This window comes from Musca autumnalis, unplaced genomic scaffold, assembly GCF_047663935.1.
Source record: "Musca autumnalis isolate F117 unplaced genomic scaffold, ASM4766393v1 scaffold_3, whole genome shotgun sequence".
Classification (NCBI taxonomy): Eukaryota; Metazoa; Arthropoda; class Insecta; order Diptera; family Muscidae; genus Musca; species Musca autumnalis.
The window spans coordinates 246,276,241-246,304,209 of NW_027411866.1; the positions used below are offsets into that span (position 1 = coordinate 246,276,241).

At 38.6% G+C, this 27,969-nt stretch overlaps 1 protein-coding gene across 1 annotated transcript; it reads left to right on the forward strand.

Annotated features, from left to right (window-relative positions):
• The first annotated feature begins 91 nt into the window (after positions 1-91).
• Positions 92-27,969, forward strand: LOC141399245 (uncharacterized). Its single transcript, XM_073977632.1, has 17 exons — positions 92-199; positions 548-771; positions 922-971; positions 1,042-1,237; positions 5,066-5,245; positions 5,307-6,189; positions 6,251-6,385; positions 6,534-6,745; positions 12,348-12,419; positions 12,494-12,828; positions 12,890-13,070; positions 19,313-19,372; positions 19,448-19,627; positions 19,685-20,004; positions 20,149-20,296; positions 20,362-20,538; positions 26,671-27,969. Exons 2-17 carry the CDS (start codon positions 733-735, stop codon positions 26,824-26,826), a joined length of 3,324 nt encoding a protein of 1,107 aa, XP_073833733.1. The 5' UTR covers positions 92-199; positions 548-732; the 3' UTR covers positions 26,827-27,969.

Genomic DNA, 27,969 nt, shown 5'->3' on the forward strand with positions numbered 1-27,969 from the left:
TCATTTTACAACACTGTTTCCGTACAACAGCTGTGCTGTTAAAATATATACCGTTATATTGCTGACGGCTGTAGGTTAACAGCTTTGCACTGTTGCTATTTGTACAAGAAGTGGTGGATAATTCCTGATGAAGTATGCGAGTGTAGGTCTGTGTGTGTACTACAGTGAAAGTGTTCGCCTAAAGTAAAAGGAAAAAAGTGTAAGTGGAAATAAATCAAGTGAAAAAATTATAAAGTAACTGAATTAAATAGAGGAATTTTAATCAATTTAATGAAAACTACTTACTGTATCAATGACGAATTGGAAAAATGTGAAATTAAATGGAAATTTATAAAGTAACTAACAATTATTGTTAGAAAGAAATTGACAAAGCCCGTTGTTCTTTGTGTGAAAAATTCCGATAGAGAATTTTTCTTGCCTCCCACAAAGAAAAAAATTTTGAACTAAAAGCGAGACAGAACTTTATTAAATCCTAAAATTGTTTAAAGAAATGCGATTATGAAAAAATGGTTTTATTGATTTTTCCCAATATTCATTCGCAATTTAGTGTTACAATGTCAGAAGATACCCTTTAAAAAATATCCTGCGGAATAAAAGTTATTCAAGTGTAAGTGCAGACCACCCCTCTCACATCGCTGTGTGTATCTCGCCCACTCTATTTATTATTCATGTTAAGGCAGTGACAGAAACACCAGAAGAAGTAGAAGAAGCAGCAGCAGTTCTAGCAGAGCTATGGCAGTTGTTGAACATACCTTTCACGGTACATGGGAGGTGAGTTTCATACTTTAACATTCAAAACAATGAAAACAAAACAACACAACAAATGTTTTGTCCCTTTGCCAAGGGAATAAAAAAAAAAAAAGAAAAACAAAGTGTAAAATATTTTGAAATAATTTGTATGTGTGTGCGTGTGTGTTTCAGATTGTTTCCTGTACATTTGAAGGCAAAAAAGAAATATCCGGTTTAGAAGGGTATGTGTAATGGCATTTAATTGTGTGTGTGCGTGTGTTGAAAATAATCAATATTTTGTTTCTTTGATAGGATCAAATTCCGTTTGGATGATACCAGTGACATAACGTGGTACAATGATTTGGTCAGCCCGCTACCGGAATCGAAAGATTGCGGCAGTTGTTGTGATTCGGCCAGTGTTCTTTTTAGCTGTGAAACATTTGAGGTTAATGAGCAGAATCCACGCTTGATATTTGGTGCTTTTGCCGGTCATAGTATTGAATTTAATGTAAGTTTTTCTAGAGTGTGTAACTTAAACCGACTTTTCACTGACCATCAGACCAACAAAACGTGGATTTTTAAGGAAATTTTTCAATGACCATCAGACCAACAAAACGTGGATTTTTTAAAGAAATTTGTTCAATGACCATCAGACCAAGAAACGTGGATTTTTTAAAGAAATTTTTTCAATGACCATCAGACCAACAAAACGTGGATTTTTTAAAGAAATTTTTTCAATGACCATCAGACCAACAAAACGTGGATTTTTTAAAGAAATTTTTTCAATGACCATCAGAGCAAAAAACGTGGATTTTTTAAAGAAATTTTTTCAATGACCATCAGACCAAAAAACGTAGATTTTTTAAAGAAATTTTTTCAATGACCATCAAACCAAAAAACGTGGATTTTTTAAAGAAATTGTTTCAATGTTTCAATGACCATCAGACCAACAATACGTGGATTTTTTAAAGAAATTTTTTCAATGTTTCAATGACCCTCAGACCAATAAACGTGGATTTTTTAAAGAAATTTTTTCAATGACCATCAGACCAGCAATACGTGGATTTTTTAAAGAATTTTTTTTTAAAGAAATTTTTTCAATGACCATCAGACCAACAATACGTGGATTTTTTTAAGAATTTTTTTAAAGAAATTTGTTCAATGACCATCAGACCAACAAAACGTTGATTTTTTAAAGAAATTTTTTCAATGACCATCAGACCAACAAAACGTGGATTTTTTAAAGAAATTTTTTCAATGACCATCAGACCAACAAAACGTGGATTTTTTAAAGAAATTTTTTCAATGTTTCAATGACCCTCAGACCAATAAACGTGGATTTTTTAAAGAAATTTTTTCAATGACCATCAGACCAGCAATACGTGGATTTTTTAAAGAATTTTTTTTAAAGAAATTTTTTCAATGACCATCAGACCAACAATACGTGGATTTTTTTAAGAAATTTTTTCAATGACCATCAGACCAACAAAACGTTGATTTTTTAAAGAAATTTTTTCAATGACCATCAGACCAACAAAACGTGGATTTTTTAAAGAAATTTTTTCAATGACCATCAGACCAACAAAACGTGGATTTTTTAAAGAAATTTTTTCAATGACCATCAGACCAACAAAACGTGGATTTTTTAAAGAAATTTTTTCAATGACCATCATACCAACAAAACGTGGATTTTTTAAAGAAATTTTTTCAATGACCATCAGACCAACAAAACGTGGATTTTTTAAAGAAATTTTTTCAATGACCATCAGACCAACAAAACGTGGATTTTTTAAAGAAATTTTTTCAATGACCATCAGACCAAGAAACGTGGATTTTTAAAGAAATTTTTTCAATGACCATCAGACCAAGAAACGTGGATTTTTTAAAGAAATTTTTTCAATGACCATCAGACCAGGAAACTTGGATTTTTTAAAGAATTTTTTTCAATGACCATCAGACCAGGAAACTTGGATTTTTTAAAAAATTTTTTTCAATGACCCTCAGACCAGGAAACGTGGATTTTGTAAAGAAATTTTTTCAATGACCCTCAGACCAGGAAACGTGGATTTTTTCAAAGAAATTTTTTCAATGACCCTCAGACCAGGAAACGTGGATTTTGTAAAGAAATTTTTTCAATGACCCTCAGACCAATAAACGTGGATTTGTTAAAGAAATTTTTTCAATGACCCTCAGACCAATAAACGTGGATTTTTTAAAGAAATTTTTTCAATGACCATCAGACCAAGAAACGTGGATTTTTTAAAGAAATTTTTCAATGACCATTAGACCAAGAAACGTGGATTTTTTAAAGAAATTTTTTCAATGACCATCAGACCAAGAAACGTTGATTTTTTAAAGAAATTTTTTCAATGACCATCAGACCAAGAAACGTGGATTTTTAAAGATATTTTTTCAATGACCATCAGACCAAGAAACGTGGATTTTTTAAAGAAATTTTTTCAATGACCATCAGACCAGGAAACTTGGATTTTTTAAAGAATTTTTTTCAATGACCATCAGACCAGGAAACTTGGATTTTTTAAAAAATTTTTTTCAATGACCATCAGACCAGGAAACGTGGATTTTTTAAAGACATTTTTTCAATGACCCTCAGACCAGGAAACGTGGATTTTTTCAAAGAAATTTTTTCAATGACCCTCAGACCAGGAAACGTGGATTTTGTAAAGAAATTTTTTCAATGACCATCAGACCAAGAAACGTGGATTTTTTAAGAAATTTTTTCAATGACCATCAGACCAAGAAACGTGGATTTTTTAAAGAAATTTTTTCAATGACCATCAGACCTATAAACGTGGATTTTTTAAAGAAATTTTTTCAATGACCATCAGACCAAGAAACGTGGATTTTTTAAGAAATTTTTTCAATGACCATCAGACCAAGAAACGTGGATTTTTTAAAGAAATTTTTTCAATGACCATTAGACCAAGAAACGTGGATTTTTTAAAGAAATTTTTTCAATGACCATCAAACCAAGAAACGTGGATTTTTTAAAGAAATTTTTTCAATGACCATCAGACCAAGAAACGTGGATTTTTTAAAGAAATTTTTTCAATGACCATTAGACCAAGAAACGTGGATTTTTTAAAGAAATTTTTTCAATGACCATCAAACCAAGAAACGTGGATTTTTTAAAGAAATTTTTTCAATGACCCTCAGACCAAGAAACGTGGATTTTTTAAAGAAATTTTTTCAATGACCATCAAACCAAGAAACGTGGATTTTTTAAAGAAATTTTTTCAATGACCATCAGACCAAGAAACGTGGATTTTTTAAAGAAATTTTTTCAATGACCATCAGACCAAGAAACGTGGATTTTTTAAAGAAATTTTTCAATGACCATCAGACCAAGAAACGTGGATTTTTTAAAGAAATTTTTTCAATGACCCTCAGACCAAGAAACTTGGATTTTTTAAAGAATTTTTTTCAATGACCCTCAGACCAAGAAACTTGGATTTTTTAAAGAAATTTTTTCAATGAACATCAGACCAAGAAACGTTGATTTTTTTAAAGAAATTTTTTCAATGACCATCAGACCAAGAAACGTGGATTTTTTAAAGAAATTTTTTAAAGAAATTTTTTAAAGAAATTTTTTCAATGACCATCAGACCAACAAACGTGGATTTTTTAAAGAAATTTTTTCAATGACCATCAGACCAACAGACGTGGATTTTTTAAAGAAAATTTTTCAATGACCATCAGACCAATAAACGTGGATTTTTTAAAGAAATTTTTTAATGACCATCAGACCACAAAACGTGGATTTTTAAAGACATTTTTTCAATGACCATCAGACCACGAAACGTGGATTTTTAAAGACAGTTTTTCAATGACCATCAGACCACGGAACGTGGATTTTTAAAGACATTTTTTCAATGACCATCAGACCACGAAACGTGGATTTTTAAAGACATTTGTTCAATGACCATCAGACCACGAAACGTGGATTTTTAAAGACATTTTTTCAATGACCATCAGACCACGAAACGTGGATTTTTAAAGACATTTTTTCAATGACCATCAGACCACGAAACGTGGATTTTTAAAGAAATTTTTTCAATGACCATCAGACCACGAAACGTGGATTTTTAAAGACATTTTTTCAATGACCATCAGACCACGAAACGTGGATTTTTAAAGACATTTTTTCAATGACCATCACACCACGAAACGTGGATTTTTAAAGACATTTTTTCAATGACCATCAGACCACGAAACGTGGATTTTTAAAGACATTTTTTCAATGACCATCAGACCACGAAACGTGGATTTTTAAAGACATTTTTTTCATTCCGTTTCCGTTTTATTTATTTTTTAGACCACAACTTTATGTCCCTCAGATACCTTGATTCTGTACTGTGAGAACTGGTATGCGGTAGAATGTAAGAGATTAAAAGAGGGACAAGCAGCGGGACAAGAAAAAGAGTTCTCCTTTGGAGAGGCACTACAGGAATCCTATTTCACCGATGTCATAATCAAAAGTTCAGATGGTTGCGAGGTAAGTTTGCTTTAATTTTGATAACGACAAATTATATTTAATGATCTCTCTTCTATTTCAGTACCATGTCCATGCCGCCATCCTGCGGCTAAATGGATTCGATTGCAGCATGTGTGTCCATCACAACAGTACCATATCCATACCTCAGGCCGTGTGTCGCACCCAAGATAGCTTAATACCTGCAAAAGCGAAAGAAAATGCCAGCCTTCCCAATTCACCGAATCCCATTAAAATATCCGTTACTTTACCCAGCACGGGCAATAATCAAAATTCTTCACCACTTGATGATCATCAGAAATCTTTACCCCGCCTCAATTTATCACCCATTTACTTGCAACCACCCACAGAATATAGTGTTAGCACAGCAAACGGAATTAAATCACAACAACAAACACACCAACAACAACATCACCATCATCAACTATCTTCTTCATTTAATTGCCTATCGACGACAAGTAAACCTCAGCAGAATGGGAGTAGTCAAAATCTTTTAAATATTGATGGTGGTGGCATGCGTCGCTTTCCTCCCACATCACATTCCGATTCTCACCTGGAGTCACACAAACTGCAACCTCAACCAAAAAATATTTTCAATTTTTGTCAAGATTTAATGTTGCAACAAACATCGGAGGTAGTATGTAGTTCTGCGGGTTGCAATACACGAAGACCTCCTCTATCGCCGTTTCGTGCACGAAGTCCTTCACCATTTCCCAGTTCCATGGATACACCACCCTCTTCGCCTTTAACACCTGTTGCTGTGCTCTATGATTTGCCGGCTTTTTTGTTGACGCCAATTCTCCATTGGCTGTATACGGAATCACTGATGCCCGATATGAGCGAGGATGTGTGTGAGAAACTTATTAATTTCGCTGAAGCTCAACCGTCGCTAATGAAATTGGCTGAACCGGCTAAGAAGTATTTGAAAATGATTAAATTGAAGAAGTGTAAGTTAAAAAAAAAAATGTCGGTTGGTCCCTTAAAAAAATTTGCATATTCTTTTTCCAGTTGTTGTTAATATCATCATGGATTTGCACAGCATCTTAAATCGTGTCATCCAGACCATAAATCCCGTAACAATATCACATGAACCCGCCTTACTTTATGCCACATTTAAGGATAGTTTAAGAGAATGCTCTATAGGTGGGTAAATATGCAAAACCCCGGAATATGTAAAGTCACTTTTCTCCCATACAAGAGTATTTCCTCCCAATAAAACTCCCCTGCTCTGCTTTTGAACCAATATTAATTGTTAAATTCCATTTTTTAATTTTAAATTTTTTTTCTGCAGGATGTGCCAAAATTTTACAATTTTGCAATATATTTATTAAGGATGCCGCCGATATTGCCCGCTATCAGAAGAATGAAATTATCAAATATGTACGCACCCGAATACCCATCTTTATGTCACAGCTACATCAATTGCTGCGGAACATTTTGAATGTATTTTTAAGTCTAACGCCTGATGAAAAAGATGAATTAGCTAATTACTTAGTACCTGAGGTAAGTATTACGCTTAAACTAAGAAGATTGGCACAGCTCACTTATTTTTCTTGGCTCAGAACAACTTCCTATCATCGTCTCCACTAACAGACCACCCGACTTAATATTGTCTGACCACGGTATTGGCTTACCATCCCTCAGATAAGAATTGACATCCTTGCAGCCCGAAAAGTAGGTTGTAGATCTAGAGTATCTAAAGCGGAGCTTGTCCACGTGCCATAACTTTGCTTCATGTTCCCAGTAAGTTTCGAATTCTTTAAGATTACCGTGCGAAGTCTTGCCGCTTATTTAACACCCTACGATAGTCTTCCTGTCGTCCACCTCATTAGAATTTATGACCTTTTACAGATGTCTTTTCACTGGAAACAAAATATCCGCACTGATCCTGCCTTCAGTATCAGACTTATCAACGCGGTTTCAGTCGTGACGTTGTCTTTGGGGTCGATAGAGTCAAGTAATGTGGCTTTGCCGTAGAAACCAATGGTTTAATGATTTTAACAATCACCGTATCAGAGAGCTGCCCAGTCCCTCAGATAAGAATTGACATCCTTGCAGCCCGAAAAGTAGGTTTTCGTCAGTATATCTAGAGCGGAGTTTGTCCACGTGCCATAACTTCGCTTTATGCTCCCAGTAACTTTAGGATTCTTTGAGATTACCGTGCGAAATCTTGCCGCTTCTTTAACCTCATATGGTAGTCTTTCTGTCATCCACCCCATCAGAAGTTATGACCTTTTACAGATGTCTTTTCACTGGTAACCAAATATCCGCACCGACCCTGCTTTCAGGATCAGACTTATCAACGCGGTTCCAGGCGTGACGTTGTCATTAAGGTCGATAGAGTCAAGTTGTCCGGCCAATGTTGTTAGCAAGGGACTAGCAAGAGCATGCGTTTAATAGGAAGGAGACGTCTCTCAAGACGAGGAACCAAAGTTTTAATCTGACCACCAGGAATTTCCCTTGCGTGAAGTCGCTTGGGTTCCTGCCAACAAATTTGTTGTAATGCTGCGCTGCCGTCATATAAGCGTGCTTGTCTTGGCTCTCCCTGGCCTTACTTACTGGTTGGAAACGTGGGGGAGGCGACCATTTTCTCCTCCACAGAGTGTCCGGTCTGGGAAGGGAGGGCATATCGGTTGCGACCGATGTCTTATCCCCAAGGGAGTTGAACTCTCGCATACCAGGTTGGTACATACAAAGGCAGCTGTACGACTGAGATGGGATAATTGTAGTACCCATCGCATCATCTGATAAAATGATGTCTTACCATTTACTCAAGGGAGAACTCTCCTGACTCAGGCTAAAGGTTTTGGTACATAAGCGGCTGGTTTTCTTGCTCCCCTTCACCCCTTCACTCCTAATAAAAGAATAAAAAGAAAAGGACGTTTGAAACGTGCTCGGCCTTTCTTATCCTTTTATCAGAAATTAAGCGAAGTAAGAAAGCCAGCCGCTTATGTGCCTAGACTTTAAGAGTTGAGTTCTCCATCAGGAGGAGTGGCTGACCATTATCAATGTTGATTTGTCGTCTCCGCAGGATTATAGCACCAGGTCATCGTTGTCCCTGTTTTTAAACGGCACTTTGTAGAACCTAAGATGGTTTGAGCATGTTGCCAGAATGCCAGACAATCGATTGCCAAGAAAAGTATGGGGGCACGACCGTCGGGTACGAGAAGCACGAAGAAGAAAAAGGGAATCATGGATGGATACAGTTTACAATATATTAACTGAACGAAATATAGAGCCCGCTACAGCCAAATTCGAGCGAATACAGGGCGAATCGGAGAAGTCTTTGCAACATCTGCACTGGAAGGTAAAAGGGGTCCGGAATAAGTAAGTACTTTATAGAGCACCCAGAAGATGAATGTTCTACGCCGTTTTAGTGTCTCAGTCTGAGCAGGAATTACAATTGACAATGAGCGATGTTGCAGGAGTCATCCAAAGCGGGACTGAGGAAATCCAAGGACCAATTTATTTGTGCTCAGTTTGTCACATTCGCATCTTCACCCATATCCAACCTTCGTTGAGACGCAATAGATGTCAGGAGTGGGGCAACTAAGAGGTTGCTCTGGACTTGTCCACGTGAGGGACTACGGCAGGGACTTTGTTGCTGTATGCTGCGTGGATACAGTCCCCAGTGAGTCGTCATCGGATTACGAAACTCCCTCGTCGTTTGATTATGAAACTCCCCCGCAGTCCCCTCGACAGCAATCGTACACGCAGCCTTTAACACCAGCCGTTGTTGCCCCAATCCCAGAAAATGCATCCTTTGTGCAATTTAATTGCAATGTATTCCGAGGTAAGATTGAGGAAATAGTAGACTTCATGAGTCGGAAGAACATCAAGGTCGCGGCGGTGCAAGAAACCAAGCTCATCAACTGTAGCTTACAACGTTGTGATGGTTACAACGTGTTAAGGAAGAATCGCACCAGAAGTGGAGGTGGGGGATTAGCCTTCTTATTGCACCAGTCTGCCCAATACAGACCTATCTCGCGAGAGCCTGTCTCTAATGACCCGTACATGGAATGTATGGAGGTAGCAGTCAGGTGTGTAACTGCCGAGATAGAGTTGATGAACGTATACATCCCGCCGAGAAATAGCTGTATCTCAGATTACGAGCCTGATATTAGCCCGTTTTTGGAAGGTCATAATCGTCTGGTCCTGGGGGACTTAAATGCACATGAGATGGGACCAAAGGGGCACAGCGCTGGCTGAGCAGATTGATTGATCTACGTTTTGCATGGTTAATGAGGACGCCCCTACCAGAATTAGAGGAGAGTGTCACAGATCGCCAGACATAACCATCGTGTCACCTGACAAATGACGTCACCGTCATTTCCCTTGGATCAGACCATCTTCCCATAATTGTCTCCATTAGCAGACCACATGATTTCATCACCTCTGAACGCCGCACGTTCGTCAATCATAGGAAAGCTTATATCCTGCTGATATTCGGGTAGCGGAAAGGACGTTCCGAGACATCATCACAGGTGCAGCCGCTTGCCATATCCCTGCTGGTCGAATACCCGAAGTAAGACCAAACTTCCCAGCAGTGGCGACGGGATTAGCAAATGAGCGTGATGAGCTTGTCGAGCCAACCCCAATTACCTCAGAGTCAGGGAGCTGACACTGGAAGTTAACAGGCTGGTCGGCGAACATATGCGGAATAAGTTGTTAAATCATCTGAAGTGTTGCAACATTGTAGCCGGTATAAGTGAATTGTGGGCAACGGTTAAGTCACTCTCGAATCCTGGAAGGATGGAAGATAAGATCTCAGTCACGTTTGGCGACGTTACGTTGACTGACCCGAAGAGGTGCGCAAGTTATTTCAATCGACAGTTTGTTGAGCACCACGAGAGTGACAGGGCGAAGAGGAGAGTATTACGTCGCATCAGATCTCTTTCTGCCGAGGATGAACCACCAAAGTTTACAATGGATGATGTTGTGATCAGGAACGCTAAATCATCCAAAGCGTTGGGCCCTGATAGAATCTCCATGGTAAGCAGCGGGATGAGCCGGGAGTGGAGTATCTCACTAAAGTTCTCAACTTGTCGTTAGCCCTCATTGTTCCCGAAGTCTAGAAAATGGGCAGGGCGATCCCGCTACGGAAGCCAGGCAAAGATGCCAGCAAAAGTGAATCGTATAGGCCGATTTTTGTCGCCCTCAGCAAAGACCTTTGAGGCCTTAGTCCTCCCCAATATCAGGAATAGCTGTCAAGTTGCTGATCATCAGCATGGATTCCGTAAGCAGCATAGCGGACAACAGCGCTGCACGCCATCTCCACATATATTTGTTAAGGACTCAACCAGAGACAGCCGTGATGGTGGCGATTGACTTATATAGTCAGGGACTCCACGCTGTTTGAGGACATTGTGCTCAACCCTCCGGCCAAGCTTGAAACGTTGGATAGTCAACAATATGTGTGGACGACAGTCGTACGTGGAATTCAGGAACAAGAAGTCCAAACCCCGTAGAGTGAAACAGGGAGTTCCCCAAGGTGGGGTGATATCTCCGGAACAACCTCACCTGTATTCCACTCCCTCCAGATGGCGTCAAGATCGTAACGTATGCGGATTAATGATTGCGGATGACATCTGTGAGAGACTGAACTCCTATTTAACCGATCTTAACAACATTTTTCCACGTGAGGAGTATGCAGATTTCCGCCACAAAATCTAGAGCCACTCTTCACCGCATGGACAGCGCAGTTTGGATGACAATTGAATGTCGTGGTCGACGGTAGCGGAATTCCGAGCACAAACTGCCCCAAAATGTTAGGGGTCACATTCGACACAACTTTCAAGTCGTGCACGCCAAAGCTATATTCGACAAACTGAAAAGTAGGAGCAAGGTCCTCAAATCCCTAGCCGGCAGCACTTGGGGTGCAGATTAAAAAACCTTGTTGACCACATATAACGCGATAGATCGGTCTGTGGTAAGTTATGCGGCGCCAATTTGGTCCCCGGTATTATGTGATACGAATTGGAAAAAGATTCAAAACTGTCAGAATACCGCCCTGAGAACAGCAACAGGATGCCTTCTTAAGTCTTAAGGGGACCGTCTACATGAGGAGGCAAAGATTCTTCCAGTAAAGCAACACAATGAGATGCTTTCGTTGCTGTACTTGCTTGGGTGTTACCGTGAGAGCCATCCCATCTGCTGGATAGGCCCGACATATTCAGGCATAAGGATATTCATGCTCTAGAGAGGGAGGTCCAACAATATAGGAGAGAACCCCTAGATTGACAAGCATATCAAGCAGGTTTAAATAGTATTCACACGGATGCAGTTGCTAAGGCCATAAGCAAATATAGTGTGAATAAAGTCCTAGGAGCACATCTCCCATCTACCGCAGCTGAGGAGCGTCGGTTGCCACGACAAAGTAGAGTAGTTTTGGCTCAACTACGCTCGGGATATTGCAGTCGCCTAAATTCTAATTGGGCGGAAAATCGACCGCGCCATGAAGGGCATCTGTCCAATATGCGGCATGAGCCCGCACGACACAAAACACCTTTTCAACTGCCCGCCAAAGCTACTAATCTAACTCCAGTGGATATGTGGTTACATACCATCGAAGCATCCACTTTCCTGGAACTGGAGATAGACCTAGAGCCAGATTGAACAGAAGAACGAACATACAAACATATTAATAAACACTGTTACAACCACAACATACCAACAAATTAGTCATGTGTTTTTCGTTGAAACTCTACGAAAGCATAACAGTGGGAAGGATTTGGTTTAGTTTGCAAGTGAAGTTGTTCAGGTTTAGATAGTCCCAAAGAAATTCTCAATCAGAGTGTTTCTTTGGACACGTATCTATTTGAGCGATCAATTGACATTTGGGTATAAAAAGTTTCTTCTTGGCGAGATGGACTATATCATTGTCGGCAAAGCCGACATACACTTTTCTATTTGTGTTCCACTATATTATTACCAATATTTGTATTGGGTTTGTTATTATCATTTTATATGTTGTGTCTTCTAATCTGATAAGAAACACAACATATAAAGCGATGATAACAGATTCAGTACAAATATTTGCAATAATCTGAAAAATTGTATGTATGTATTTTTTATTTATTAAAAAAATCTTCTCTATTTTTTTCAGATTGAAAAAACTTTATTGATTTTAACTAGTGTGATAGAAGAAATCAAAAATTCTTTAGAGAAAATGTGTAAAGTAAGTGAACACTCACACACACACATAAATTCCCTACAACACGTTAATGTTATCCTTTTCCTATTTTATTTCAGGACCTAAAATGCTCACATTTAGATTTATCGATGAAATATGCAACAGATGATGCTGTCGCCATGCAAATACAAAATAATACCTTTATAACGGCCAATAATCCTATGGATGATGCTACAAATACGGTAACGACCTTGTTTAGTCAGCCACCGTTGTCGCCACGACCACGGCGTGGGCCACCCATCGGTTTGACCCTATATGATAATCCAACGGATAAGCAGCGTTTAATGAGTACCGAAAATGATTTGAAATTTGTCTTGTACATGTATGAAGTGCGTAAAATGCGAGATATTTATGGAAGGATATCAGCTGCCTTGGAGATAATTAGAGATAAAAAGTAAGATGGGGTGAAGTGATGTTTGGAGATTTGAATTTATTAAAAATTCTTGTTTTTTCAGGACAACCTATTGTGAAATGGATTTCCTAAGTAAACGTAGCACCATCAATCAAAATCTGGAACAACTTATTGTGGATATTCCCACGTATATCTTGATAATGGAAAATCTCTCGGATCGTTTGGAAGAGAAGCTGGGTTGGAAGGAATTTAAGTTCTGTTTTAAATTAGCCACATCACAAATTGTAAGTTGATGGGGACTACTTTTTATATGCTAGGGTGTATTCTAGTTGTTTGATAGCACTTTTCAAGCAAAAATATTTTTTATGCATTTGAAAATTTGTGTGTGTGTATTTTCTTCGATAGCGTATTGATCCGGTGTACACATGTTAGAATTTATAATGTTATTTAACCCTCAGTATTTATGCTAACGAGGGTATATACACTTTCATACGGGCAACATGTGCCTCATCGAAATAATGATTTTAGACTCTAAGTTTGTTTGAACGAAATGTGTTTCAGACAATTTGGAGTCGATTTAGCCATGTTCGTCTGTCTGTCTGGCTGGCTGGTGCGCACGATAACTCTCGAACGGATGAACCGATTTGGTCAAAAATTTGGCTTTCGTAATATTTTGTCCAAACTTAGTTTAAGTCTGAAGATGGGTTATATCGGTTCACGCCTTCCTTTAACACATAAATTCGAAAATGGTCGGAAAATTTGTGCGCACGATAACTCTTGAAGGGAGTAACCAATTTGGTTTATACTTTGCATATCGTAAATTTTCTACCAGGGTTAGATGAGGTTCCAATATGGACTCAATTGCTCCACTCCTTTGGGTACCTCGCACACAAAATTTTGGAAAAGTTCGGTTTAGACCTGTGGGCCTATTCTGTAACTTTTATCGATTGAAAAGTTGTTAAAATTTCTTTTGTTTTTGTAACAACTACAAAACAAACAAATGAAATTGTTGTAAAATAAACAATGAATAAAGTTGTTAAAAAGTTACAGAATAGGGGGGCAGGTCTCGAATCGCTTTGATTTTTGTTGTAACAACTTGTATTCACCGCCCCCTATTCGATGGTACAAGTTTCATCTGGGGGAAGTCTATACTTCCTGAGAAAATAGCCTGAAAGTTGAAAAAAATCCCTATGACTCCGTGTGTAGTGGTCCGAGCGCAAGATAACTCTCGAACGGATCTGCCGATTCGGTCCAAAATTTGGCTTTCGTAATATTTTATCCCGACTTAGTTTTAGTTCGAAGGTAATCAATATCGGTCCACTCCTTCAGGTACATCCCCCACAAAAGTTCAAAAATGTTCGGAAAAATTATGCGAACGGTAACTCTTGCAAGGAGTGACCAATATATCTACCAGATATAGATCAGGTTCGAATATGGTCTAGATTTGTTGACTCCTTCGGCCACCTCCCACACAAAATTTCGAATAAGTTCACTTTAAGACCTGCCCTCGTAACACTTTGATTTCTGTTGAAGCAACATGCATTTGCTGTCTCATTTACGACGGTTCGAAGATCATGTTTAAATGAATATCGATGCTGTTCGTTGTGGTCCAGTTTACAGCCATATTATGTTTTTCGTGGACAAGTCCATGCTACCCGGCATACTGGTCCAAAAGTTATAGGATGACCCACTGAAATGACTAGTGAGCCCAATATATATCAAAAAATATGACTCTCAAAATAAGGTACCCCCTCCGCAACACTTCAATCCCCATTGTTGTCGGCAAGTTCAAATGTCCAAAATAAACATAGGCTGAGGTATATCTCTGTCGGCAAAGCCGACTGATACTTTTTTACTTGTTTGTGTTGGGAACACCATATGCTGAATATCAGCTCCGAATTCCTTTGGTCTGTGTCGGGATGAAGGAAAACACAGGATCTATTTGTCACATTCGGTGAGATACAATGGATGTCGGATGTGGGTTGTTTTGAATACGCCTGCAGTGATTGATCACCGTCTTCGCCATAAGAATACGAAGCTTTATGAAAACGAACTCCTAGATAAAATCGGGGAAATAATGGACTTCATGAATAAGAACAACAACTGCATCTTACAGCATTGTGATGGTCACAACGTACTTAGGAAGGATTGCAATAGAAGTGCTGCATCAGTTTGTTTTATCGAAAGATCGCACCATAAGTGCTCAATACAGATCTATTAGCAGATAGGGCATTCTACCGATTAATAGCCTCTCCAACATTAGCCCGCTTCTGGAAGGTTATAGCCGACTGGTCTTAGGGGACTTTTATGCTCATCACCAGTTGTGGTATTCGGCCGTAGGTGATGTGAACAGAAGTGTTTATTATTGGTTCAGCAGATATATAGCTCCACGTTTTCACGGTCATTGAGGATACCTCTACCAGAATTAGGGGAAAGTGCCACAGTTCGCCAGACATAACAGACGTCGTGTTACCTTGTCTGACGTAATCTGGCAACAGGTCGTTTCTCTTATATCATACCATCAAACTATTTCTTGTCCGTCAGCATACCGCCCCAGTTCACCGCCTCTCGGCCAAACCTCTCTGTTGTTCGGGTAGTAGAAAGGACTTTTCCGGACAGCATCATTGCTGCAGCCACTCGTTGCGAATTCCCGAAATGGGACAAAATTTCCCAGCAGAGATGGCGGGACTAGCAGACAAGAGAGATAAACATCGTCGTATCAACCCTAAAGAATCCAGATTCGGGGAACTGACACTGAAAATTAACAGGTTGGCCATTGAATAGCCGACTGGTCTTAGGGGATTTTTATGCTCATCACCAGTTATGGTATTCGGCCGTAGGTGATGTGAACAGAAGTGTTTATTATTGGTTGAGCAGATATATAGCTCCACGTTTTCACGGTCATTAAGGATACCTCTACCAGAATTAGGGGAAAGTGCCACAGTTCGCCAGACATAACAGACGTCGTGTTACCTTGTCTGACGTAATCTGGCAACAGGTCGTTTCTCTTATATCATACCATCAACCTATTTCTTGTCCGTCAGCATACCGCCCCACTTCATCGCCTCTCGGCCAAACCTCTCTGTTGTTCGGGTAGTAGAAAGGACTTTTCCGTTGCTGCAGCCACTCTTTGCGAATGCCCGAAGTGGGACCAAATTTCCCAGCAAAGGTGGCGGGACTAGCAGATGAGAGAGAAAGCATCCAGATTCGGGGAACTGACACTGAAAATTAAAAGATTGGCCATTGAAGCGGGACAAGTGACAAGATCATCTGAAGAGTTGCATCCCTGGATGCGGAAAAAGTGGGCAATGGTTAAGACGCCTTCAAGAAAGAAAGAATTAAAATAGGTCCCCAGTCACGTTTTGGCGACTTTACGCTGACTGATCCGAAAAGGTAGGCAAGCCGAAGAGAAGTGTATCCCTTCCATGGTACGGTAGCAGAATGGACGTTCTGGGGGATCATCACTGCTGCAACTATATACGTTCGAATACTCAAAGTGAGGCAGAATTCCACAGCAGAAGCGGCGGTATTTTGACTGATCGGAAGAGGTACTCAAATTATTTTTATCGACAAAGCGTTAGGGCTTGAAAGGCTCTCCATGTAATGATGACACAATTGTATTCGACGGGTGTTGAGTATCTCACCATCATCGTACCCGAAGTCTGGAAATTAAGCAGGCTGGACTCCCTACTCAATGCAGGCAAAGATTTGATGTTGTCGCCCATAGTAAAGACTCCTCAGAGTCAGAAATGCTGATCATCAGCATTAACTGGGAAAATGAGCAAAGAGTTGAATGTCCTGCTCGATAGTATCAGAATTTCGACCGCTAAGAACCCAACGATTCAAGGGGTCACATTTGACTAGTTCCGCTACCCCCTAGCCGGCAGCACCTGGAATGCAGATAAATTATTCTTGCTGTCCATATTGTTACGCGATAGTACGTGTTCTGCGAATATAAATGCATCGCGATGGAAAAATATTCAAACTGGGTGCCTCCTCATTTCATTAATGGAACATCTGCATGAGGAGACGAAATTTCTTACAGTACCGCAACACAACGAAATCCTCTCGTTGCAGTATTTCTTCAGGTGTTACCATGAGAATTATCCTAATCACCATATGGTGGATCTGACTCAGACCATCTCCGTACAATTGTCTGTATCATCAGATCGCGCAAAGTCATCACCTCTGAACAACGCACTAATTACTCTCCACTTCAAAGAACAGCTCAACCCTTCTTATATTCGGGTAGCAGAGAGAACGTTCAGGGACATCATCACTACAGAAGCCGCCCGCTATATACATGCTGTTCGTATAACCTAAGTGAGGATTTGCCAGCAGAGGCGGCGGGAGTAGCTAACTAGGATGATGAGCTTCGTCGAGCCAACCCAGGTGACCCCTGAGTCAGGGAGCTGCCATTGGAAGGTAACAGGATGGTGGTGGGATCATATGAAGAGATGAAGGTTGGAGCGGGAATAAATGAGTTGTGAGCAAAGGCTAAGACACTCTTGAACCGTGGGGAGAAGGATCATGGAACCCCAGTACGCGCACAGGTTATTTTAATCGACAATTTGTCGAACACCCATGGAGTGGCAGGGATACCTTTACATCGCATGACCAACCAACCAACTCAATGTATGAAGCCTTGGGAATGGATGAAATCTCAATGGTAATAATGAAACAGCTTGATGGACCATTTGCCGCCTCTGCTGGAAAATCCTCACTTAGGGTATTCGAACAGCTGGGATTTGAGTATTTCACCAAAGTTGCAGATGCCTAAAAATTGGTCATGGTCATCATAGGTGGATGGTACAGACTGATTTCGCTTTAGTCGTCAGCGTCTGAAATACCTATAGAGCTGACATTCATCAGCTTGGGTTTCGAAAGCAGCACAGCACTATAACAGCGTGTACGCCATCTCAACTTTCTTTCGGATTAACCTGCACAAGCCGAGTGACAGGACAGGACAGTGTTGGAGGCGCTCGACTTATAAAAAGCCTTTAATGTAGTCAAGCACTCCACGCTATTTGAAGAAATCGGGCAGACTACTTTGCGGCCAAGTTTGAAACGTTAAGTATTTGTGTGGCCGCCACTCGTACGTGAAATTCAGGAAGAAGAAGTCGAAGCCCAGGTGATATCTCAGAAACTTTTTAATCTCTACATTTCCTGTATTCCAGACGGCATGAATATCATAACGTATTCGGATGATTGTATGATGTTGGCTAATATAATTTGTGAATGCTGAACTTCTATTTAATCAAACTTACCAGCTGTTTCCCCGCGCCTTAAAATCTACTGCACCTCTGTATACCATATTTACAGCAGAGATCAAAGAGAGCTGAATATCCTGGTTGATTTTAGGGGTCATATTATAAGAGCGGGGGAGAGAGAGAGCTGAATATCCTGGTTGATTGAATGTAGGAAGACGGCCCCCAAGTTCCTGGCCGACAAAACTGGGGGTGCATATAAAGAAACCGCGTGCATCGCAATGGGATAATATTCAAATCTGTTTCTATGCGCCCTGATAACAGCAACAAGGTGCCTCCTCATGACGTTAGTGAGCCACCTGCATGAAGAGACATAGATTCTTCCAGTACGAATACACAATGGTATGCCCTCGTTGCAGTGACAAATCCGTTATCCGGATAAAAGCGATCATACAATAATTTATAAATATGTTAAAGTAGCACCCTGGTTTGGCCGGAGACAGATGGCCGTGTATATTGTTCGATGTTCGTATTGTATGGTTTTCAGGGGAGATCTACGTCACTGGTTTCCCGAGGCCTTCTGAAGGATTTATTGTTTACCGTCTAGTTTCAGCCGTTCCTCCTTGAGTTCAGACGCAGTTTGCTGCCGTTTTACTTTAAGACAAGCGCTGCTACATGTTGGTTCGCCACCTGAGGATGCGTGCAAAAGGGGTTACAGGTTCCCCGAAACATATGAATCGGGTTTTAATGGCATTCATACAGATGCTGTCGCAGATGCCAAAAATAACTATCGTGTGAATACGGTCCTCGGTGTACACCTCCCATCTATTGCAGCTGAAGAACATGAGCTGTTACGACAAACTAGAGTACTTTTGGATCAACTAAGATCGGTATGGTGCAGTTGTCTAAATTTCTTTAGAGCAAACAATTATGACACAGTGCAAAACATCTGTCCGACATGCACGGCACACTACACCCTTTCAACTGTCCTGCCAAACCTCCTCAACTAACTCCAGTAGATTTGTGGTTAAAATCCATCGAATCATCCATATTCATAGAATCAGAGCCGGATTAAGATGAAACCGCAATAAAAATTGATGAGCACGATTTTGTTTAACAAATTGAAAATGTAAAGTTTTATGCTAGGTTAGGGGCTGTTAAAATATAGTTTTGAGATTTTCACCGAAGGTTCGAAAACCCAACCTTAGTATAAATGTACGTTGCAGACTTCCAAAAAATATTTTTTTGGTTACTCTTATTAAAATAAGGGATATGTTTATAAACATTTTGTCTCATTTGTTTATTTATATTCTTTCCAGAATGGAGTAATTGTCAAGATATTTGATCATAAGGCTGCTTTGAAAGATGCCATGAGTCAGGTATTTCGATATGCCCATAAACTTTAAGACTAACAAAACCCACATTAATGTTTTCTCAAACGCTATTCCCCACAGATTTGTAAATTGGTGCAAAAACAGGAATTTACACACACCCTTATTGAATTAGGCCTATTGGAACCTTCGAATATATTGGAAAGTGAGCTAAAGACATTACAAAGTGAAGATACATTTGAGCTGACCTTGGATCCTTTGGTAATGGAACGGACACATGATTATGACTACAATAGTGTAAAGGTAGATTTCGATCAGATCATCACATTTGAAAACATTTAAATTAAAAATGTTTTTTAGCTTAATCTCATACGCCATCTATGCGAACCGCCTATAGCAGCTAGTAGCAATCTCTCAAAAAATGCTTTACGTCTTCTCCACTCTGCTCAATTATCGGATATGGAATTTGAAGTTCATATGTATGCACCGCAACAACAAGAATCCCAGTCAGCGTCGAATCACAATGGCATAAATAATAGTGATATTGACATACAGCTGATGGCTTCACATAAATCCTCAATACAGGTGCATACTTTTAGGGCGCATCGTGTCATTGTGGCGGCCAGATGTGAATGGTTTAAAAAGGCTTTGATGTCGGGCATGCAAGAGAGTTTGACAAGGTAAGAAATAGTATTTATTTATTCCAATAAATAGTATTAACAAAATATTAAATTCCGAGTAGAAATTAAATATAAAATAAACAAATAACATTTAAAACTTAAATATTTCAAATTTTTCATTTTTTACTCTTTTACATTTTTTAGAAAAATCATTGTCACCGATTGTTCACCGGTAATATTCCGACGTCTTTTGCTGTATCTTTATGGTGCTCCCATTGATAAGACTGTCGGTCCAGAACATATTTGTGAGCTTATGCTGCTGGCTGATAAATATTCCATAGACGACTTGAAAGTAAGCCGAGAATGTTATTTCCAATGATAATATAATTCGTTTGACTTTGGTTTTAATATTTCCAGGAATTATGTGAAAATACCTTAAATTCTCAAATCGATGAACATTCGGTATTATGCCTATTGGGCATTGCCGATCATTATATGGCCACCGCATTGAAATCCAAGTGTCTTTCATTTCTATCACAAAACTCACATCTAACAAAGGCTGCTATGTTTAAGGAATTATCGAGGCCATTGCAAGTAAGTGATGAAAACAAGTAAAACAAAGAATCAGTCGACTTAGCCTACATTGAAAAATATTCGGCCTATGATTGTAGAAACAAATAATAACGGCAGTGGAATTTTCCTTACCGATTGGTAGAAATTGAAACGCAAAATCTATATACGAGTAAATAAAAATCAAATGTCGTATGTTGGTAATGGCATCAGTTTAGAAAGGCTGAAGCGATTTGGATAATTCTTTTTTTGAAATTTCCGTCATAACACAACTTAGGTTTTTATGCAAAGAAAACTTGTCCACGCCCACTTGTTTCAATTTTAAATTTTAATCTTTTCTACAAAAACTACTGATTTTCGTGAAATTGTCAGGGAAAGTACAGCGATGCCCCCGGTGAAAATGGGCTACATATTTTGTTGAATTTCGGAAGGAAAAATATGGTATAGGGGAAGTACCCACACCTATACAATATTTTTTTAAAAAAATGCTATATTTACAATAATTACGAATGTATCGGTTTGGAAATTAATTTGCAAGACAATTGTGGTTGTGTCTCAAACCTTACGTACTAATTTTGGACCCAAAGACTTGACAACGCCCTTTTTTGAAAATATGTTGCATCTACAAAACTCTTAACCGATTTTACTGAAATTTTCAAGGATGTACAGGGATGGCTCCCGGTGAAAATAGGCTGCATGTTTTGTTTGATATGAAACGTTTCATGTGCAATAATAACGAATGTATCGTGTACTTTTTTAAATATGCTATATCTCCAAAATACTGAACCGATTTCCATGAAATTTGCGCAAATGCTCAAGGGCTGCCGTGGCAATGATTACTTTATGAATTTCAGAGGAGGTGGGGTACCTTCCCACGCATTTCTTTCAAACGGTATATGTATATGCCAAACTTATGATTATATCGATTTTGGCATTAATGTTGGGAGACAATGGGGTTGTGTCTCCGACCTTAGGTACATATTTGGAGTCAAAATACCGGACCACGCTCACTTTTTTTTAAATATGTTATGTCTGATGACACGCTCATTCTTTTCAATAATTTTTTTTCAAATTTATTGAACAAAATTTCATGAAATTTTAATGAAATGTTTAGGAATGACACGTGGTACAAAGTGCTATATATTTGTTGATGAATTTCTGGGGAGGGGCTGTTGTTTTATAATCGCTATATTTGCTAAACTTATGAATGCATCGGCTTGCAAATTAATTTTCGAGACAACAACCGATCAAATGTTCTTTCTTGATGCCCGAAGTCACGACCACGGCCAGTTTTAAAGTATGTTATATCTCGAAAACTAGTGAACCGATTTTCACGAAATTTTGTGGAATATGCCGTGGTACATGTAGGTATGAATTTCGAAAGTGGCACGGTATCTCCCCAATTAAGAAAAGCGACATATTTACAAATTGCCTTAAATGGTGAAGTTCAACAGTCCATCAGCCATGAAAAACATATACGTCTCAATAAGAGGGAGAACTTAAATTAACCATTTTTTAACTTTTATTATTAGATCGCGAAAAAATCCGATAAAGTCCGTAAGAGAAAAATAGCTTGCAGACAAAATCTGTTGATAAATTTAAAATCCTCAATGCATAAATCGGTTTAACAATGGACCCGAAGAAATGAGATAGAAAATAACTATTTTTGAATTGTAAAACATAAACTCTATAAAAAGTTGTCATTACGCAATACGTCGGGTCAGCAACGCGGACCTGGGTCTGCTAGTTATAAAATAAAACTTCAACTGCAGTGCTAGTCTTTGTCGAGAAAAGGTTACGGAATCACACTAAAGGTCCTAATTTTTTAAAACAAGACTTTCGTAGTTGACAATAGAAGTTTTGGCAGTTTCGAACCTAATTTATCTCAAACTGTGGGTCTAATTGTTCCACTTCATATATTACAGAAACACCACTGGGAGGGATTTTGGACATTTCGAGAAGTCTAGTACTTGACGAAAGTATGAAGAATAAAATTATAGCGTTCAAATAGTGACTACAAAGACTACCTGTAGTAAAAGCTTTAGCGTACGTGCACTTTGTGCGGAGCTGTATGACGTGGTAGCCTGAATACTGGGGTATATTAGGGCTCATATTCTGAGAAAGATTGGTATCGCTTTGAAAAAGTATACTGTTATAATAATGATCATAAGGAATTCCCGCCATTAATTAAAGCCTTAAAGTTTTAAACTTTTGTGGGGTAGATACTTGAAAGAACGGACCGACATGGTCCATCTTGAATGTTAATCTAAGTTTGAGAGTTACTTCCTTCGACAGTTGTCATGTTCACGAAAGTTTTTATTTGGTCGCCGTGGGATTATTAGGGTTATTGTCGGGCCATATAAATTGCATTTAAGCGAAATGTTTGAAGTTTTGTGGTGGAGATACTCGAAGATGTTGACCCATACTATTCATTTATTTTTATCGGAGAGAAAAGCCATATGTTTGTTTGTGTGAACGGCATTCAATGGGTTGGACCTACAATGCTATTGGAGTAGGTTTAACAAGGCAGTGTGTGTTTGATCGAAATTTGCTTCAGACAAGTTGGAGTCGATTTATCAGGTCCGCTTGTCTGGCTGGCTGGTGCGCACGAAAACTCTCGAACGGATCAAACCAACCAAATTTTGCACTTCGTAATATTATACCCAAAGTTTAAGTTCGAAGATGGACCATATCGATCCATTCCTTAGTGTACCTCCCACTCAAAAGTAAAAACAATTTTCTGTAAAATGGTGTGAACCATAGCTCTCGAATCAGGTTCAAATATGGACTATATCGGTCCACTCCTTCGGGTACCTTCCACACAAAAGTCGAAAAAAGTGAAGTTTAAGAGCTCCTCTCAGATCGTTTTGATTTTTTTCAGCAGGTTGCCCTTGCGGCGTTACAATTTTGTTCGGGTGTAAGACTATACTTTCCGGGATAATGGCCTAAAAGCTCCAAGAAACCCAGACGGCTCCAAACAAAAAGGCAAATCCGCAAGATGACTCTCGCATGGAGTACAGATCGGACCAGACTTCGCACGTTGTATTGTTTCATATAGTCATGTATCAGATTGGAATATGGATATGGATTGGAATATGGATATCTATGCATACATCGGAAAATTCGGAAAAAATGGATTTTAGGAGTTCTTTTCAGATCGTTTTGAAATATTTTTCAGTAAGTTGTCCTAGCGGCTCCATTTACAATGGCACATTTTTTCCAAAGTAAGATAATGGACCAAAAGACTCAAAAACCTTGCCGGCATATATCAAAGTGGCTGGGGTGCAAGGGAACACTCAAACTTTTTTAAAAAATTTCATTCAAACTTTAAACTAAGTTAATTTAATATTTCGGGTTCCATATGAGTCAGAAGTTTGCTTACTAAAAATGTTGGTTTATTTCAATGAAGCAAACTCGTGGTATAAAATCAATAAATTTGATATACGACATAATTTTGTGGTTGGTTCTATTTTTGGTCAAAGGTTGTATAGAGATATACCCTCATATCCGTCAGCACATCTGACTGATACTTTCTTATTGTTGTTTATGACTTTTGCTACTGAATTTCTGCGAATGATATTCAAATATGACCCCTTGGATTTGTTAGTTGTCGGAATTCTGTTACCATCAACTAGGACTTTTAAATATGTGGTCATCTGTTCAGTCCATAAGGTGAACAGAGGGGTCGTAGATTTAGTAGCGGATATCTGCACATTCTTCGGGCGGAAAATGGAGTTCACGAAGTCAAGATCGTACAATCAGTCGTATACGTAACGATCTCAATGTCCTCTGGATGGGATACAGGAAGACAGAAAATATAGAGGTTAAACAGTTTCGAAGATATCACCCCACCTTGGGCAATGGCGTCCACACATTCAATTGATTATCCAACGTTTCAAACTTTGCCTTAGGGTAGTCTGCACGATATCCTCAAATTGATAAATTGAACGCCTTCAACTGTCCTATCGACTGATATGTGTGAAGATGGTATTGTACGAAATCCATACTGATAATCGGAGTTTGGATAGCCATGTTTGATACTGGGGAAGAGTAAAGCCCCAAGAGTTTTTGCTGTAGGTGACTAAACATGAAAGTGCTTTCTCATACCCGAACATTCAAAAGGTTCGGCAGTTTTCTGTAGCTGTGATTGGCGAACTCTTTAAAAGTAGGTCGATTAGATTTCCCACAATTCGAACATTGGTGGCGTCGTTTTTATTGGGATAGGAAATACAATTTTGTTTTTTTCAAAATAGTCTGACTTAATCCCATTGTTTTTGTTTTATTATTTTAAAACAACTAATTTATTAGTGGAAAAAGTTTGACATTGTTCGCCATGGGGTAAGGCAGGGAAGACTAGTTTCGATCCACGCCACTGGATCTCATCAGTTCCCTTGTTTCTTGTTTGTGGATATTCTCCACCGAAGTTATTTTTCAATAACTTCTTCAACAAGAAACTTTTTATGCACAAACAGAAGAAAAAACTCCTATGAGAAGGTTTTCTTTGGCAACCTAACACAACTCCGACGAAAATGTTTGCGAAACACACCAAACCTTTTCACACTGCTATGTGTCGTTGAATTTCGACTAATGCACATAACAAAATATTGTTGGTAGCTTGTCGAAGCCAACCATACAAACGGTGCCAGTGTTTCTCAAATCGAACATTGGTGGCGTCATTTTTTATTGGGATAGCTAATACAATTTTGTTTTTTTCAAAATAGTCTGGCTTAATCTTATTGTTGTTGTTTTATTATTTTAAAACAACAAATTTATTAGTTGTCAAATGGGGCGTTCAGAGGTAATCAAGTCAGGCGGTCGGTTTGCCAGGTGACGTCATTTGTCAGACCAGGTGACAGGATGGTTATGTCTATTGGACCGTGATACTCTCCGCTAATTCTGGTAGGAGCACTCTCACTGACCTTTCAAAATGTAAGGCTATCAATCTGCTCATTCAGTTCTATACCCCCCTGGTCATTGCCTAGTACTGAATGCCACAACTCATGATGTGCATTAAAGTCGTTTATGACCTTCCAAAAGCAGGCTAGTGTTGGGCTATAACCTGAAGTACACTTCAGTACCAGACTTGAAAGCTACTCCCATACATTATATGCTCGGGTCATTGGAGCCAGGCTGCCACGGGGTAGGTCTGCATTGAACATCCTACCTCCGTACGCTGTGGCGCTGTAATCAGCAGTTGTTGTTAACCGGGTTTTCCTGCACTATCATAAAGTCTCCCTTGTCCCGTATGGGATGTTGTGGAACAATGTTTTGTTGTTTTGTTTTCATAAATTTCCGACTCATGAAGTCCCGGATTTTATCTCGATGTTCAGAGCAACCCGTTTCCGATATTTCCGAAGCTTGAGTGTGGTGGATGCGAATGTGACAAACTGAGCACATCCATATTGGTCCGGATCATGGTCTTGTAGCCTGATCTGGGATGGGCAGCCGGTTTAGTTGGTTAACATAGTTTTTTCAGCTTTCGAACCATTAGCCAGGAAGCATGTACTTGCATACAAAAACAATTATTGCGTTGTAGCGTCCCATTTTTTTCGATTTAAATTCGGTTTCGATCGGTCCACCCATTCGTGTACCTCCCCCACAAAAGTTCAAAATTTTTCAGTAAAATTGTGTGAACGATAACTCTCGAAAGGAGCAATCGATTTGGTCCAAACTTTGAACATCGTAAAATGTCTACTAAACATAGATGAGCTTCAAATACGGACTTTATCGATCCACTCTTTCGGGTACCTTTCACACAAAGTGTTGGAAAAGTGCAGTTGAAGACCTCCTCTCAAATACCTTTGATATGTGTTGTAACAACTTGTATTCGCAGCCCACAAAAGTTTCTTGTTGAAAACAAGATCTGTGGCAAGATCTGAAACTATAGTCTTCCCTGAGTTACCCCTTGGTAAACATCGCCAACTTTCCCACTAATAAATTAAAGTTGTTTTAATAAAATATTAAAACAACGACTGTGGGATTAAGCCTGACTATTTTGAAAAGGACATTTATTTTGATTGTGCAACCGGTGATTGATCTGCCCATAGCTGTATGTTTCAATTCGCACAGGCTGATGGTATATCTCTATCGGCAAAGCCGAGTGAAACTTTTATACGTGTTTATTGATTTATTAATGTAATTTTATATCCGTTTTAGCTCGAAGTTATGGACTTAATTCATTGGTATGGGCGTGTATCGGAGCCCTGGTCAGATACAGGTGGTTTCAAGCCGCGCAGCACATCGCGTCACAGTCTCAAGAGTCCTTCGAAACCCCGTTCACGGTCTAGAAAATCATCACCCTCTTTTATGTGACACTGACTTTTAAGGCATAGGGGAAATTAAATTTTAAGGTAAATCAAATAAATCAAAGATTGAATGTATCGATATTTTTTGGAAATTAATTGAGAGTGTGAAACAAAAGGAAACACATGTAAAACGTAAAGAATATGTTTAAAATTCTCTATAATTTTTACGAATATTTTCGGTAAGTGAAAACTTATATTTAAAATTTGTATTAAAAATGTTTTGGGATCTATACCAAGGTCAGAAAACATCACATTTTCAATTGTGGCAAAAATATTCCTCAGTTTACATACATTTCCCGAGTATTTTAGCCAAGCAAAAACTTCTCTAGAAGTCGAGTCCTAATACTAGGTGTAGTATATGTGAAAAATTATTTTGTTTTACAAGTGTCTCCTTTTTGTCTTCTCCAAATAAAATGGAATGTTTACAGGTTAAAGACAAAGCAATTGTTTTGGAATACTCTAAATATATTTTCTTTAAAATTAAGTTTATTATGAATGTTACATTTCCAAGGACAACAAGCAAAACAAACCCAAGGAAATTAATAATATTTTAAATAGAAGACAACAAATATATATTTTACAATAACAAATAGCAACTATTATCACAAAGAAATTACAAGTCCCACAAAAAAAAATTCAACCAATCATTGCAATCATGCTGCACTGTTTTTTAGGTTTACAATAACAACAAAAGCAGATACTTAGCAAACAAACAGCAATTATTAAAAATTAGAAGAAAATATAATAACTTACAAAAACAAATAGCAATCATTGAACATCCCTCCTAGAAAAAACACATACTCACACCAACAAAATAAATCAAAGCTCACACAGAAAACAAACATATCCAAAAAAAAAAACAAAACGATTTTTTCGCCTATAATTAATGTACCTTAAATTTGAAAATTTAGGTTTTTCTTTATTTAAAAAAATTACTAAAAAACTAGAAAAATTAATGAAATTATTTTTGAAATAATTAAACGAAAATTAACACATGAATTTATTCATTCCAAATTGAAAACTAATCATAAGCTATCATAATGTATTACCTACCACTACTACTAATATTAAAGAAACTCACACATATACATACATGCATATATTTTTCGGTGTCAGTTTTATTGGTATTTGTAACTAAACAAAAAAGAAA